Raw genomic sequence first — 15,081 nt, 5'->3', positions numbered from 1 at the left:
CGCTTGAGGAAATGCACATTCAACACACACACACACACACACACACACGGATTTCAAACTTGGGGACTCCTAAATATCCTTTAAGAGCAAAGCTGCGTTATGACACCAAAGTACACACACACACACACACACACACACACACACACACACGGTTTAATCTGTAACGTTCCAGGGTCCACACCCGGTTCGCGCTGAAGCTGACGGAGCTTCTGAAAGGGTCTCTGGAAAGGGTCTACATGCTCTTGCCTGGCTGCTGGGAAGGAGGGCTGGGAGGCGCTGATGCGCGGCAGCGCTGAGTGTCTGTAGGAGTCGCCGTTCCAGAGAGTTCATTACTCTTTAATTGCTCTGATTTTAGATCAGCAGAGCGTGCCGGGCGCTGGTGCAGACAGAGATTGAGGGCGGGCCCTGCGAGAGCGAGCGAGCGGTTCACCCTTCCGAGCAGTCTAGGCGCTTTGTAAGTAATTGACCCAGAGCCGGGAGGAGGGATAGCTTCTTCTCCCAGGCAGCTGCAACCCTCGCGCGCGTCTGAATCCCGCTAGGTTCTGCGAGCCGGTCGCGGTCCCTTTCCCCGTTTAATTCGCGGCTCTTCAGCGCACCGCTGGTCCTGGGGGGGTGGGGGGTGGGGGGCGGGCGGATTCAGAGGGTGGGAGGGGGGTGAAGGGAGAAGAAGACGCGCCCCGGCTGAAAGGCTGAAATGCAAGCCTCCCCGGCTGCCACCGCTTCTCCCGGACCCTGGCACCTCGCGAGCCTCTGGGGGCGCACGCCCCGCCCCGCAGCCACAGACGACAGAAGAGGGCAAGTGTAGGGCTGGCGAAGGGGTTGGAAGCTTTGCCCAAGGGCCAGGCTGCCACGAGGCAGCCGCAAGAGCCCGGCCGCGGAGCTTCCCACCTGCTGCCGGCCGGGCCGGGGCGCAGCTTCCCCCTCCCTTGCGCAGCCGGACCGGCGGCTGGGGCGCGGTGGAGGGGGGCGGGGGCCGGACGGGAAGGAAGCGGCGGCAGGTTCTCCCCGGCGGCAGCCCCGCGGCCGCGGGCGCAGCATCCTCCCTCCCCGCGCGGTCCCCGGGGCCAGGCGCGCTGCGATTGGCCGGCGCGGCCGGGGGCGGGGCCAGGCGGGCCGGTGGCTCGCGACGCCTCAAAAGAGCCCAGGAAAGCTCAGAGCGCCCTGGAGCCCCGGCCAGCGCGCAGCCCGCCCGGCGCCGGCAAGCTGGGTCTTGGGAATGCTGCTTCGCCCTGGCTCGCTCGCTTGTACAAACTCCTGGATCTTACATGCCTCTGTAACCCCCCACTTCCACGCCATGTCCCCATGCTCCTGCGCCGGCAACAGGTAAGGGCTGCTGTGTGTTTTCTTCCCTCCTTTCCTCTCGTTGCCTGTGCGTCCCGGGGAGTGGACTCGGGCTGCCGTCCCCGACCCTCCCCTGCCCCGCCGCCCCAGAGGTGCCCAGCTGTCACTCTGCCTTAGCGCTCACCCACGCTCCGGAGTCCCAGACCATGCCTATAGAGTTTGTGCGCGCACCAGAACACCCCCAGAGCTAAAAATACTGAGACATGCTTGGAACAGTTGAGCAATAGAAACAGATTTCTCTGCAGCATCTGTTTGTGCTCATAACTTCCAATGCACCAGCTGTAGCGAGATACTGAGTTTGGAGACAAGGGCGAGGGAGCCTCTGTTCGCTCTCGCTCTAAGCGGAAAAAAAGGGGGGAGCGGGTGCGTCTAGAGTACTGGTCTCAGACTTTGGCAAACCTCAGCGCTAGATCTGGATCCTTGGTGTCTTCCCCCTCACCCCCGCCCCTTTGTCATTGCTTCAAGTGTAGCTTCGAGTACCAAACCCAGCGAGCGTCTCAAAGTTGCTTTGCTGGGGAAGAGAGCGGGAGCTCGCGTTGGATTTCAGCCGGAAGACAGCAAAACTTTCACATCCTATGTCACTCTCCCCTGAGCAACTTGTTATTCTTTGTAATAATAATATTAACACCGAAATTGGAAGACAGTGTGGTTTCAGGGAAGCATAGTGGTCAAACGACTTGATTCTGCAAAAGATTGCATCATAACATAGAGTCATCATGACAGTTGGAAAAAAAATCGAGATAGGAAACGGGTAGTTTATCGTCTGTGTCTGGGTAATCCTATCAGTAGGATGGTAACTGGAATACCTGTGAAACCTGGGGATTTTCATAAACTCAGAATTTACCTTTTAGGAAACAAGGCATTATTTGGAAACGTGTTTTGGGTATGCGAGGAGGGCATATTGCTTTGTACCACTTGTTTTCTTTTCGCGTTAATAATCGGTAGGCTGTCAGATTTCCTCTCACTAACCGCTGTTGTGTGTCTGCTGTATGTTACCTGTACACTTGCTAGCTTTTTCCTGCTCGCTTCCAACCCTGCGCCAAGTGTTTTATTTATATTTGCCATTATCCGGAAAAATCCCCAGGCTCAGGAGTAAGAGATGTTACTTTAAGGATGGTGGGAGGGGTGAGAGTTGGGGTCAAGGTCATGTCACTTTACTTTCAGCCCCTCCCCCTCCCCATTTGCTGGCACTTCCTTTTGTATTATTGCTCTCCATGGGGATATTTGTTCCGAGCTCTTGTGAATGTGGCGTTAAAACACACACACATACACACACACACACACACACTCGCTATTTCTACTTCCTTCAGACTTTCTGGTTGTAGAATCCCTGGTTAGCTGTAGAGTCCTTGTATGACTTTTGAGTAGCATGGGAGACTGACCATGTCTTTACCTGAGCAGCCGGACTGTTTCAAGCTTTTTTCTTTTTAGTGTATATTTTTTGTTGGCCAAAGAGGTATATTTTTCAGCATGTGCACATGTTGAGTGAGGCTACCTGCATTGTTGGGTGTAAAAGTTATAGGGCTCACGTAGACGAGTGGGTATCCCGCCTCCCTTACCGCCCCTCCCCCTCCCTTCTGTTTACTGAGCCTCTGAGAGGTTGCTTTGCTAGCCTAGAGCTCTAATAGCAACAGTGTGCCCAGAGCACACTCAGGCCGGTCTATATGGCGTCAGCAGGGGAATAGCTTCTCTAGACACTCAGCCGACCTCTCTTTCATCCCAGGGCACTTTCTTTTACCATCCTTATTTCCTATCCTTCCTTAGAAACTTTCTTATTTGCTCCACGCCACGACCCTATGAGGGGACCCACTTATTCTCATTTATTCTTCATGGTTACATGTTTCTCTTCTTTTATACTCCGTATTGGGAATATTTCCTTTATGTTAAAAATGATTTGGATGCATTCATTTACACCGTGTTGTCTCCTCGACCGTGTATGTGGATCCACAGCTCTCTCTCCTTTAACATCTACCTTGAGAGTGAAGCCCTGAACTATTTTTTTCCGTTGCTTATGCTTCATTTTGGCTCGGCCTATAAATAGTCATAACATGAAGAGCACCACATGTAGCCTCTCAGTTTCCCAGGAATACTTTCTACCTCATTGGTTATAGCCTGGGTAAAAATGATGATCTGTGTCTGTTACATTTACATCAGGCCCCTAAATACTTTAGCTGAAAACGGGGGAATTTACACATTGTTCATCAACCCGAGTATCAATTCTCCCGAGTTGTGCCCATCGAGGACTCCAATCGCGTGATATTTTCATCTATTCTTAATTAAGAACGTATCAAGAATAGAGCCCTAAAATGAAGTTACACGAAAGCCCTATTCCTAATTAAAGTACTTTCCCAGATGCTCATGAATCGGTGATTTTCAGTGTGAGAAGCGCAGGCGAGGAAGTTTTCTGGTTGCTTGAGGCCGCTCAGGCATGCGGGCAGGTTAATAGGAAAGACGTTCTTCAGAGCGGAATATTAAGACAATTACCCTCTCACACGTTGGCAGGTGTGAGAGGGTAATCGTCAGCTCCACCAGAGTCTGAATGCACATCATGTGTGTGCGCACATATACACACGTAAATCTGTTTTGGAGCATACCTGCTGGAAGTGACAAAAGTTTCCATTTTGCCAAAAAAAATCCTTTTTTCCCCCCTCTCCAGGCAGAAATGGTAGAATTTCTAAATGATGCTCCACATATGGAACAAATTCTGTCATTAGCAATGGAAATAAGACAATAATAGTTGCTCGATACAGGCTCTTTTCAAGATTCTAAATGTGGAAAGCTATTCGTAGGAAGCTGGTAGTGTGTGTTTTGTGGAATTCAAGCTAATGTCCTGGGGTCAAGATTTTTGGAAAGTCGTAATTCAGTCTTTAGATTTCATATGGTTGTTATGCTTTAATCTGGAAAGAGTGCAGAAATAAGTCAGAAGAAATTTGAGACTGTCTACTCATGGGCCCTAATGGTAACTCAGATGGAAGGATTGTTTTGAATCATGAAAAGGGAATTTCTTGGTGTCAGCTTATAAGATTCTGAAGTCACACAGAGCTCAGGGATACAAGCACTATTTAAATGAGGCCTCCCTCGCCCCCCCTTCTTGGAAAATGCACCTGCATTCAGTGTCATGTTGTGATCTCTGTTTTTGTGTAGAAATGCTTGGCAACTTCATACGGGCCGAGTGAGCTGAAATCACTGTTTAAAAAAATTCTTTCCGTGTCCAGGATCTAGAACCCTGAGGAATAGGAGTCTTGTTTCTTTTGTCCAAGTACAAACTTCATGGGGAAGCAGACAAAACATTGAAGCAGGTGGAAGGCTGGGAAGGCACAGCAACTTCCTTTTATAAAGTAATTCAAAGGCACTTTCAAATCAGGCACACTTAGGTGTCAAAAGCTGCCAAAGTGTAACACACATTGCAATTTTCACAGATGACTAATCTCAGGAAAAATGTGTTGGGGCGCATTCTTGCATAATAACTTGGATAAAAAGGGAGAAGTGAAAAGACTGTAACAAGACATTTTCAAAGACAATGCACCTTGCCTCTCTTTAAGGGGGTGCCCGAAACAGATCAATGATTTGCTCTCTTTGTTTGCAGTTGGCTTGGCTGAACAGTGGTTCTGTTAAGTGCTTAATCTGAATGTGGCTTGGGGGGAGAAAGAAAAAGTGGAGTCTTCGTCATCAGGGCTTCGACAGATTTCTGATCCTGTCCATCTGTTGTTCATTGACCCCTTTAATACAGGAGAGAGATTTGGTGGTTTGAAAAGTCGAGCATCACTTTTATTTCTCAGATCTGTGCTATATTCAATTTTTAAATTTGTATTTGGTCAACAAAACACCCTAGACTTTCTCCTAGGCTTTTGTGAGTCCAGGAAAAACGAGTTTCTTTGGAGCAAAATTGGAAAGTCAAAGTCAATGGGTGGTTTTTACCTGGGCCGGGGCGGGGAGAGATGGAGCAGGAGGAGAAAACTGAAAACTACTATTTGTTCTCATTAAGTAAAGGTGAGTGCGTTCTCCATAGGAACAGAGAGCAAGCAGCGGCACTGGAAGTGAAAAGTCAGCTGAGGGACTCTTATGATTTACTACTGCAAAGTCGTCTCTGTTTGGGAAAACATAGACTTGGACTTCCACGAAATGAGTTCCAGCTTTATGTCAATCCGCTAAAGACCTGGTCCTTGGGCACAAAGGTGCTTACTTCCTAGCCTGTCATCACACATGACAATCCCATCTCCAGAGACTTTCAGGACTCTCATTGCTAGGCAACAGGATCCCTCTGTATCCCCCAGAGTAAACCTGTGTCTTCAAGTCAGAATCACTTGCGCTAACAGAGGCGTTTCTGCCTAGTGGCCGCTTTCAGTGTGTGAAGTGACGGAATAAGCCCAAACAGTCTCCAGAAACTGGGATCCCTTTCAGATGATTAGAAGGGCTGTCTGCTCAGTTTTATCTTTTAAACAAAATAGTCGGTGCTTTTGGATTTCAACTTGTCATCAAGGGCTCTCCTATTCTCTCAACATGCACCTGCTGTTCAATTAATATTAACGTTCTGCGTTCATGCGAAATGCTCTCCCGACATGTCCGCGTTCTTAAAGCTTCATGGCAAACCTTGGAGTTAGAAAGTCTTTCTTCTGCCTAATCACCTGGGACCCCCAGCAAGTAGCGAAGGCAAAGGAAGAGAATAAGAGGAGAGAGGTAGCTCTGTAAAGTAGAATATTCCAGATCGCTGGCAAAAAATAGGGGAAGGGAGACCTGAGATTTCAGCTGAAAGACTGTCACGAACAACTAACTCTTCTGTGTTTAATGACTTCATGCTTCTAAATAATATAAGAAAATATTTTCTTTTCTGTCTATTTCTCTGGGGCTACAAGGAAACGAAAAACCCAGTAATTCAACGTAGAGGACATTTATCTATATCTGACCCTGTGTCTGGCTAGGAAATGTTGCCTTAGGGAGTAGACTTCATTTTTCCATGACTTCTTTTGTAACGAACGATCTCTCTCTCTCTCTCTCTCTCTTTTTTTTGGTAGGACCTGTTCTCTGGATGTCAGCTGAGTTACTAAGGTGACTCTGCACGCCAGGAGAGAGACCTTGGTAGAAAGAACCTTAAGGCTCTTGGAGACCCCCATCTCTCCTTCTTTTCTGTGTGTGTGGGTCTTCACTGAACATTCAAACCTGTTTCTCCAAAGGGTTTTGCAAAAACTCAGACTGTTTTCCAAAGCAGAAGCGCTGGCGTCCACAGCAGAAGTGATGGGCAGCGTACGCACCAACCGCTACAGCATCGTCTCTTCGGAGGAGGACGGCATGAAGCTGGCCACCCTGGCGGTGGCCAATGGCTTTGGGAACGGAAAGAGTAAAGTCCACACTCGACAGCAGTGCCGGAGCCGCTTTGTGAAGAAGGACGGCCACTGCAACGTGCAGTTCATCAACGTGGGCGAGAAGGGCCAACGGTACCTGGCGGACATCTTCACCACGTGTGTGGACATCCGCTGGCGGTGGATGTTGGTTATCTTCTGCCTGGCTTTCGTTCTCTCCTGGCTGTTTTTCGGCTGCGTGTTTTGGTTGATAGCGCTGCTCCACGGGGACCTGGACGCATCCAAGGAGAGCAAAGCGTGCGTGTCCGAGGTCAACAGCTTCACGGCCGCTTTCCTCTTCTCCATCGAGACGCAGACCACCATAGGCTACGGCTTCCGCTGCGTCACAGACGAGTGCCCCGTGGCTGTTTTCATGGTGGTCTTCCAGTCCATCGTGGGCTGCATCATCGACGCCTTTATCATTGGCGCGGTCATGGCCAAGATGGCCAAGCCCAAGAAGAGAAACGAGACCCTGGTCTTCAGCCACAACGCCGTGATCGCCATGAGGGATGGCAAGCTCTGTCTGATGTGGCGGGTGGGCAACCTTCGGAAAAGCCACCTGGTGGAAGCTCACGTGCGAGCACAGCTCCTCAAATCCAGGATTACTTCCGAAGGGGAGTACATCCCCCTGGATCAAATAGACATCAACGTCGGCTTTGACAGTGGCATTGACCGCATATTTCTGGTGTCCCCCATCACCATCGTCCACGAGATAGACGAGGACAGCCCTTTATACGATTTGAGCAAACAGGACATCGACAACGCGGACTTTGAGATCGTGGTGATACTCGAAGGCATGGTGGAAGCCACGGCCATGACCACGCAGTGCCGGAGCTCGTACCTGGCCAACGAAATCCTCTGGGGCCACCGCTACGAGCCCGTCCTCTTCGAGGAGAAGCATTACTACAAAGTAGACTATTCGAGGTTCCACAAGACTTACGAAGTACCCAACACTCCCCTTTGTAGCGCCAGGGACTTAGCGGAGAAGAAATACATCCTCTCCAGCGCTAATTCCTTTTGCTATGAAAATGAGGTTGCCCTCACAAGCAAAGAGGAAGAAGACAGTGAAAACGGGGTCCCAGAGAGCACGAGTACGGACACACCCCCTGACATAGACCTTCACAACCAGGCAAGTGTACCCCTAGAGCCCAGGCCCTTACGGCGAGAGTCGGAGATATGACTAATTCCTCCTCGGGAATAGTTACTTTGAAACGCAGTCTGTTGGTCAAAGGCCCAAAGCAGTTACGCAGACGACGGTACTGGTGAAGAGGTGGTTTGAGACAAGTGACCACGAGGGACTGAGGCTAGCACGATGCTTTCAAAGAAAGACTGTAGGCTCAGAGATGAACCTAAAGCACTAAACATGCCTGCCCTCCCGTGACCCGATGGCACATAACACGTTGTAGAATAAGTTATGGGATGTTTATGTCTTGTCTTGTGTTTTCGTACCAAACTTGAACTTGCAGGCAAGCCTTGGTTGGTTGGGTATTTGACGTCTCCAGAATGCTTCTCTTTAGGGAACAAGAATGTTTTTAAATGGCATCACATTTTTAAATGTTTTCAAGGCAAGACTCTGCCTTAACTTTTGAAAAGCTGCTAACTACACGAACACACATTGTACTGTTGCAGTGTAGTTTTTCTTGTGTGTAATTTAAAAAGTCAGTGTTGAACTTTCTTGAGAGCTCATGGTATGCGCTTCAAGGTGGCAGGTATTTGGCTGTTAGTTGCCAAAACGAGAGCCTGATTTTTTGAGGCCAGTAATTTGTTTGCTAGAATTGATTTCTCTCTCTCTCTGTCTCTCTCTGTCTCTCTCTGTCAATCTCTTTCCGGTTACATAAGGGCATTATGTAACACTAGCCAAATGGTAGCCTCTGGGTTGTTGTTATTGTTTTTTTTTTTTTCTCCATGATGTTAATGGGTGATCTCAAATTTTAAGTTAGACTACCTGAAATAAATACCAAAGAGAATGCACATTTTTGCACAGTGGAGCTTATACTAAAAAGGAAAGAAAGCCCCACGGCTGCCTTGAAATCAAGAGACAATAACTTTGAACCTCAGCAAGACCATGAACTGCCCTCTCCTTTTGCACCTTATTCAGAAAACAGAACATCACACACACAGTCGAGTAAGTGCCGTGCTTTACGTCTCTGTCCCTTCATGTAACTTTCACGTTATAGGAGGAAGAAGACAGGGGAAGAAAAATTCACACGCACGCGATATAAACATCTTTTCTTTCCTTCGAGGTGGTGCTAGCCAGGTGAACGCATACGACGTTGAGAGACGGTGATGTGCCCTTAGATTTTTTTCTGGGTTTTTCCATTTTTTGCACATTCCAAAATTTATTCCAGAAGACAAGACCTAGGTTGAAATGAGTTGGCATCCTTGACGCTGAGCCATCCAGCTTGAAAGATCAATAGGTTTATACCCCTGTGGCTGAATTCCTTGCCCTGACAGCTGGTACATCTCCAGCTTAACTGCATCTTCCAAAAGATGCCACGCCTGGCCTCTAGGCTGGCTCTTACGATCAGGCTGTCTGGACTGAGTCCTACAGCATACGAGGGGGCTGTGAATGCCGAAGTGGGAAGGTGGGAAGATGCCGAAGAGCCATTTTGACGTAGCTCATCAGCTCAAGTATTCAGGAGGGAGGGGAACATTGCTTTTTTTTTTTTTTTTTCTAATGGTACAGAGTAGGAATGAAAATGTCTCAGTAATTTAGGGTCAACAAGAGCCATAAAAATTCTAAGAGACTCACGAGTAAAGGAGATAATGATCTAAAAGGGTCCTTTCCCCTTGATGGATGCACGCTCATGATTGAATCCGAGCTGATCCCTTTTGCCCGCGGAGCCCTAGAGCAGGCTACTTAGGGCACATTGTTTTCCAGAAGCCTCTCCCGCCTGGCTGCCTGACTTGCTAGAAACATTTTGTTTTGTCTTGTTTTCCGCTCTAGCTCAACATAATGGAACTCTCTTTTGGTTTAAAGTTCCTTATTTGTGAATTCTGGGGTTGCTGACTTTTCTTTTTAATTGGCGTCTCAAAATCAACTCTCTTACGGTATTATATCCCTGTATGCCATTAAAAAACAGCTTGTTCTAGAATCCTGTATTTTGTAAACTGTTGTCTGTGATGGTCTCTGGTTCTTGAACAGCCATATCTGAATGCGGTGCCTGCAATAATCGGACAGTCTCTGCTGTCCTCAGCCTTCAGAGTCGATGGGTTTGAACACTGTGGAGTTATTTTCACTGAAACCAAGTTAGAGATATCAAGCAAGTGGATGTTATTTTAAGTCCAAACTTAAAGGCAGATTAGGGAAGTTGTTTAGAGAGTTGGAGGGATTGCGTGGATACAGAATTTACATTCTTCTGTAAATGGCAAGTGTTCGGCCATTGACAGAGGATGCTGACGGTTTCAGCTGCTGCTACTTCGATATTTTTGCAAAGGAAAATAATCAAACCAAAGAGTATTCAATGGTCTATAAATTAAATGATGATTCAGTGGAGAATGGGGGTGACCACAGAAAAGGCACCTTCCCATCACACAGCTCTGCCACTTAAAAAGACTTGAGATATTTGAAAGGGGGTGGGTAGGGGGCAAGAATGAGGGAGGGAACTCTTGCAACTTCTTTCTGAAAAAGAGAAAAAAAAAATCTAAAATTTCTGGTGCACAGGTTTGTTTTTTTTTTTCAAGAAAATTTTGCAGAAGCTATGTTTTTAAAGTGTACATTTTATAAAGTTTATCAGATATTTTCATATTTAAAGCCAAATGTAAATAGAAATGTAAAGGGAAAAAAGTTGCCATAGAAAGTATGATTTCAGTGCAGCCATTTCTGAGAGCTAGTACCTATATGCTACCGGTTAGCATGGTTTTAGCAAATATTTACCAGCCTTATAAGGTTCGTATTGCTATGTTCTTCTGTTATTTATTTCAGCATGGACTGTTGATTTGAAAGCTTTTTCTAGTTATTAGTATTTTCACAGTGACAAGCTTTAAATGGCAATTTTTTTTTTTTTTTTTTTTGTCAAGAGCCAAGACACAGGTAATGCACAACGGTTTTTGTTTTTGTTTTTGCTGCATTTTACCTTCAAAACATTTGTCATTGACTGGGTTTCCTTAATTAGTGCACACATGTCATTAGAATGCAGGTTGAAGAGACTCACTGTGAATATCTGGGGTCTGTTCCGGGATCTGTGTTGGCTTCTCCGTGACAAGCAAACCCCCACTGAATTTATCCCTTTTAAAGAATTTTTGCCCATATCTGGATGGGCATTATATTTTTGGGAGGGGGACTAGATTCCTGGTTATCCTATTTTTAAAGAAAAGGTAGACAAAGTGAATTCTATTTTGATTATTGAGAAAGGAATAGTTTTCTATCCCTCTAAGAGTATACTTGAATCAGACATTTTAAGGATGTCACCCATAACTCTGAAACCATTTCCAAATTCCTGGTGAAAGTTTGTTTTATCTTTTTTTTTTTCAATTCTATCAATGCATTATTTCTTCCCTTCACTTCCTTTCTTCCCTGTCAACTCCCACCTCAAAGCTTGATGTTTATTCAATGAGTTCTGTCCCCTAAATCACGTCACTCTTACAAAAAACAAATGTTGGTTCATATTGGATGATAAGCCACTCAGTAAAGGTAAAAAGCTTGTTCTGAGAAACAGAGTGAGTGTTTTTTCACTCTGTGTCCAATAATGTTAAGGTTGAAAAAAAAAAAGAAGAAAAAAAAAGTGCTGCATAGTCACTCACTCCCAACTAGAATCCCTTTTCTAGTTATGTTGGGTTTCAGCTCTGGGGCTGCGGTGAATTGAACAATCCCGGCCTTTGACAATCGTGAGAGTTATTATTTTCCCGTTTGCTGTCTTTTTGTATCTAAAGTCTTCCTAATGTACTGCACAAACCATGGATTGTACATATTTTTATATATTATGTCTTATTTTATTATTTCTAAATAAAAAATTAAAAATTGAAAACAAATCAGTGCAAGAATCTTTGGGCTCCCTGTATGGTTACCGTAGCATCCCTGAGATAGAAAGCAAAGGTTCCCAAACAAGAGGGCATAAACCCTGATAGTTTGGATAAATAGAACCAATCACCGAAACAGGTGTGGGGGGCAGATTACTTTAATCCAAGTAAGAGGAAGTCAAGCTTGTATTTTGTTTCTGGACAGAATGGCCTAGATAGAAAAGACCGAGAAACAAGCAAACAAAACTAACAAAACGTGTAAGGTTTAGATTTTGAGTCTCTGTGCTGACAACAGGAGTTACTCTTTATTGAGCCTAACTGGGTAGGGTTCTGGCTTTCAATTATTTCATTCCCCCGAAACCAAATCAGGTTATTATATTCTCGTGTAATAGATCAGAGTTGGCAAATATGTTCCCTAAAAGGCCAGATAGTAAATATTTTTGGCTTTGTGGAACAGTCTTTGTCAGAACTATGCAGCTCTGCCCTGGTACTACAAAATCAACCACGGAGAATACAACAGCAAATGGTGCGGCTGTCTGTCAATAAAACTTTACTTATACAAACGGCTGGAGGGCCAGGTTTGGCACATGGTCTGTAATTTATTGACCTCTGTTATACAGGAAGAAACTGAGGCTGGATTTGAAAGCTAATAAATCATCGAGCGGGTATTCAAATTCAGGTTTTATGTGCTTCTAAATTTAGTTTAATCCACTAAGCTATAGAGCATTTCAGGGTACCAAGGTACCAAGGATCTGTGGTCTCAGAGAAAATGTCAACTCCTCTGGCAAATTTCAAATAGCTTAACTGTTTTCCACCATTGGAAACACTGAGGAAAATCCCCATCCTGAAATATGGGTTGCTCCTTAATATTTTTCCTTTAACAAATATTTTTCTTTTAACAAAGCCCTTACTATGTTTTGAAGATGGTTCTACATTCTTTATGAGTATTGAATAATTTAATCTTAAGAGCAACCCTGTGGAGTGTGCATGATTATTATCCCTATTTAAGAAATGAGGGGACTTCCCTGGCAGTCCAGGGGTTAGGACTCTGTGCTACCACTGCAGAGGGCCCGGGTTTGATCCCTGGTTGGGAAACTAAGATCCCACAAGCCATGCGGTGCAGCCAAAAAAAAAAAAAAAGGAAATGAGGTCACTGAGGCCCAGAGAGGTTGAGTATCTTGTGTAAGCACACACAGCTAGTAAGTATTAGAGCTGAGCTTTAAACTGAGGCCATTTAATTTGCAGCAACGTGGATGGATCTAGAGATTATCACACTGAGTGAAGTAAGTCAGACAGAGAAAGACAAATACCATATGATATCGTTTATATGTGGAATCTAAAATATGACACAAATGAACTTAACTATGAAACACAAACAGACTCACAGACACAGAGAACAGACTTGTGGTTGCCAAGTGGGGAGGTGGGGGAGGGATGGATTGGGAGTTTGGGGTGAGCAGATGCAAACTATTACTATATATAGAAGGGATAAACAACACGGTCCTACTGTATAAGCACAGGGAACTGTATTCAAGCTCCTGGGATAAACCATAATGGAAAAGAATATGAGAAAGAATGTACATTTGTGTATAACTGAATCACCTTGCTGTACAGCAGAAATTAACACAACGTTGTAAATCACCTATATTTCGATTAAAAAAATAAATGGAGGCCATTTAGCCCTGGGCTGAGCTTTTTATCATTATATACTACGCTTTCCATTTGGAGGCATTCTTGGGAAAAGCTTCATCATTTCGTTTCAGGCCTCTCTGCTTCTCAGTTTTTATTCTCCTTGGTGATGAAAATGCATTCTTTTTCTCCGCGTAGGAGACTATACATGAGCACCCACCTCCTTCATAACCTGCTCTACAATTGCTCCCTTGGTTCCTGAGGAGAGAGGACAACTCACAAAGGTAGATTAATTACAAATAAGCATCAGTTGTGGGATTTAGGTAAATTTCAAACTTCAGATTCATTTCAGTTAACTAGGAATCGCTGAGGTCTGTCCCGAGGTGAAACCACAAAGGTCTGTTACTAACCAAACGGCAGGCACCTCACCACGTCACACACTTCTGCTTTCCTCCAGCTGTGGGCCGCCAAAGGTGTAACATGATCCGCTTGGTGATTGGTCCCATTAAACAAGATACAGGGTGGTAACTCCAGGCAACAGGTTGAGTGCTATATGAGTCCCACCTCTACTTTAAAAAAAAGAAAATTAACTTGTACAAAAAGAAAAGGCGAGGGTAGAATTTCAGAGGTTTTCTGCTTAGGCCTTTTCAGTGAAAGCCAAGCAAGGCCTCCCAACTCCAGCCTCTTTAAGCAACAACCTCTAGATAATACTCACAAAGAAGAAAACATGTTTCTCTCTAGAAATTTCCACATTAAAGCTCGAAACACTGACTACATCAATCAGATTTGCTTTCCCCAATTAAAAGAAACAAAAGAAATGAAATAAAAAGAGAAACCTAGCTTTTTGCATTTTGAGTGAGCAAAGGAGCCTAGTGACCTGATGATTTGAGCCACTATATGAGGTTTGTTATAATGACTTAAACATTTTTATATAATTATAAGGTGATACCTGCAAGGCATGGGTGAATAAAACTATCATAGTACCTGGCTCTGGAATAGGTTGACCAGCTGTCCTGGTCTGTTTGGGACACAGGGTTTCCCCAGGATGCAAGACGGGCAGTCCTAGAACTGGAAAAGTCAGTCATCTGCTTTGGAGGCTAGAGGAGTACAAGTGTTGGGAAAGTGAAGAGAGAAAAGGTGAGCCAGACTCAGCACAAGTGTTACTAAATAGTAAGAATAATAATGATGGATAATTACACGTAAGTGGTTCTCTTGGAATAACGGAAATTTGTTGCCTCGAGGGCATTCATTGTTTTGGAGGAATGGTTTGCTAAAATATTATACAATTCTCTGCCTCATTCAAAAAATAGTGTGTATTATTTAACGTTTCCTTGTGTGGTTCAAGCTACTAGGTGCGTCTCTTCCTGGTGGGGTGTGCTTTGAAGTCTGTCCATTAAACAATCAGCTACTATTTTGTCCTTAGCACCATTTAGGTTCTTTTTTTTTTTTCCGTACGCGGGCCTCTCACTGTTGCGGCCTCTCCCGTTGCGGAGCACAGGCTCCGGACGCGCAGGCTCAGCGGCCATGGCTCACGGGCCCAGCCGCTCCGCAGCATGTGGGATCCTCCCGGACCGGGGCACGAACCCGTGTCCCCTGCATCGGCAGGCGGACTCTCAACCACTGCGCCACCAGGGAAGACCCCGTTTAGGTTCTTGCTTCTCTCTGCTGTTTTGAGGAAATCAGATAATCCATTATAAAGACTATATGACTAATAATAGCCAGAAAGGTACAGGTGAGACACAAAAGACCTGGCTTGAGCGTAGAGTTTTTGTGGTGATGGTACTAATTTTCAGAGATCTTTTTTATTTCAAGTGTG

At 45.4% G+C, this 15,081-nt stretch overlaps 1 protein-coding gene across 2 annotated transcripts; it reads left to right on the top strand.

The window, feature by feature from the left end:
* The first annotated feature begins 267 nt into the window (after positions 1-267).
* On the top strand, positions 268-8,163 carry KCNJ2 (potassium voltage-gated channel subfamily J member 2). Of its 2 annotated transcripts, none has more exons than XM_029210683.1 (2): positions 268-454; positions 6,354-8,163. In XM_029210683.1, the coding sequence occupies exon 2, from the start codon at positions 6,574-6,576 to the stop codon at positions 7,855-7,857; it is 1,284 nt and encodes a 427-aa protein (XP_029066516.1). In that variant the 5' UTR covers positions 268-454; positions 6,354-6,573; the 3' UTR covers positions 7,858-8,163. The 2 variants fall into 2 exon arrangements, with proteins under 2 accessions (XP_029066516.1, XP_029066515.1); XM_029210682.1 differs by lacking the exon at positions 268-454 and adding an exon at positions 1,180-1,323.
* Positions 8,164-15,081: the final 6,918 nt, after the last annotated feature.

This window comes from Monodon monoceros, unplaced genomic scaffold (assembly GCF_005190385.1).
Source record: "Monodon monoceros isolate NGI ecotype Baffin Bay Population unplaced genomic scaffold, NGI_Narwhal_1 Super_Scaffold_9, whole genome shotgun sequence".
Lineage (NCBI taxonomy): Eukaryota > Metazoa > Chordata > Mammalia > Artiodactyla > Monodontidae > Monodon > Monodon monoceros.
The sequence above is the reverse complement of the archived record's forward strand: the minus strand, read 5'-3'. Positions and strand labels throughout refer to the sequence as shown.

Excerpts from the sequence above, each read along its gene's own strand:
- KCNJ2 (XM_029210683.1), top strand. The coding sequence starts at position 6,574 with ATGGGCAGCGTACGCACCAACCGCTACAGCATCGTCTCTTCGGAGGAG.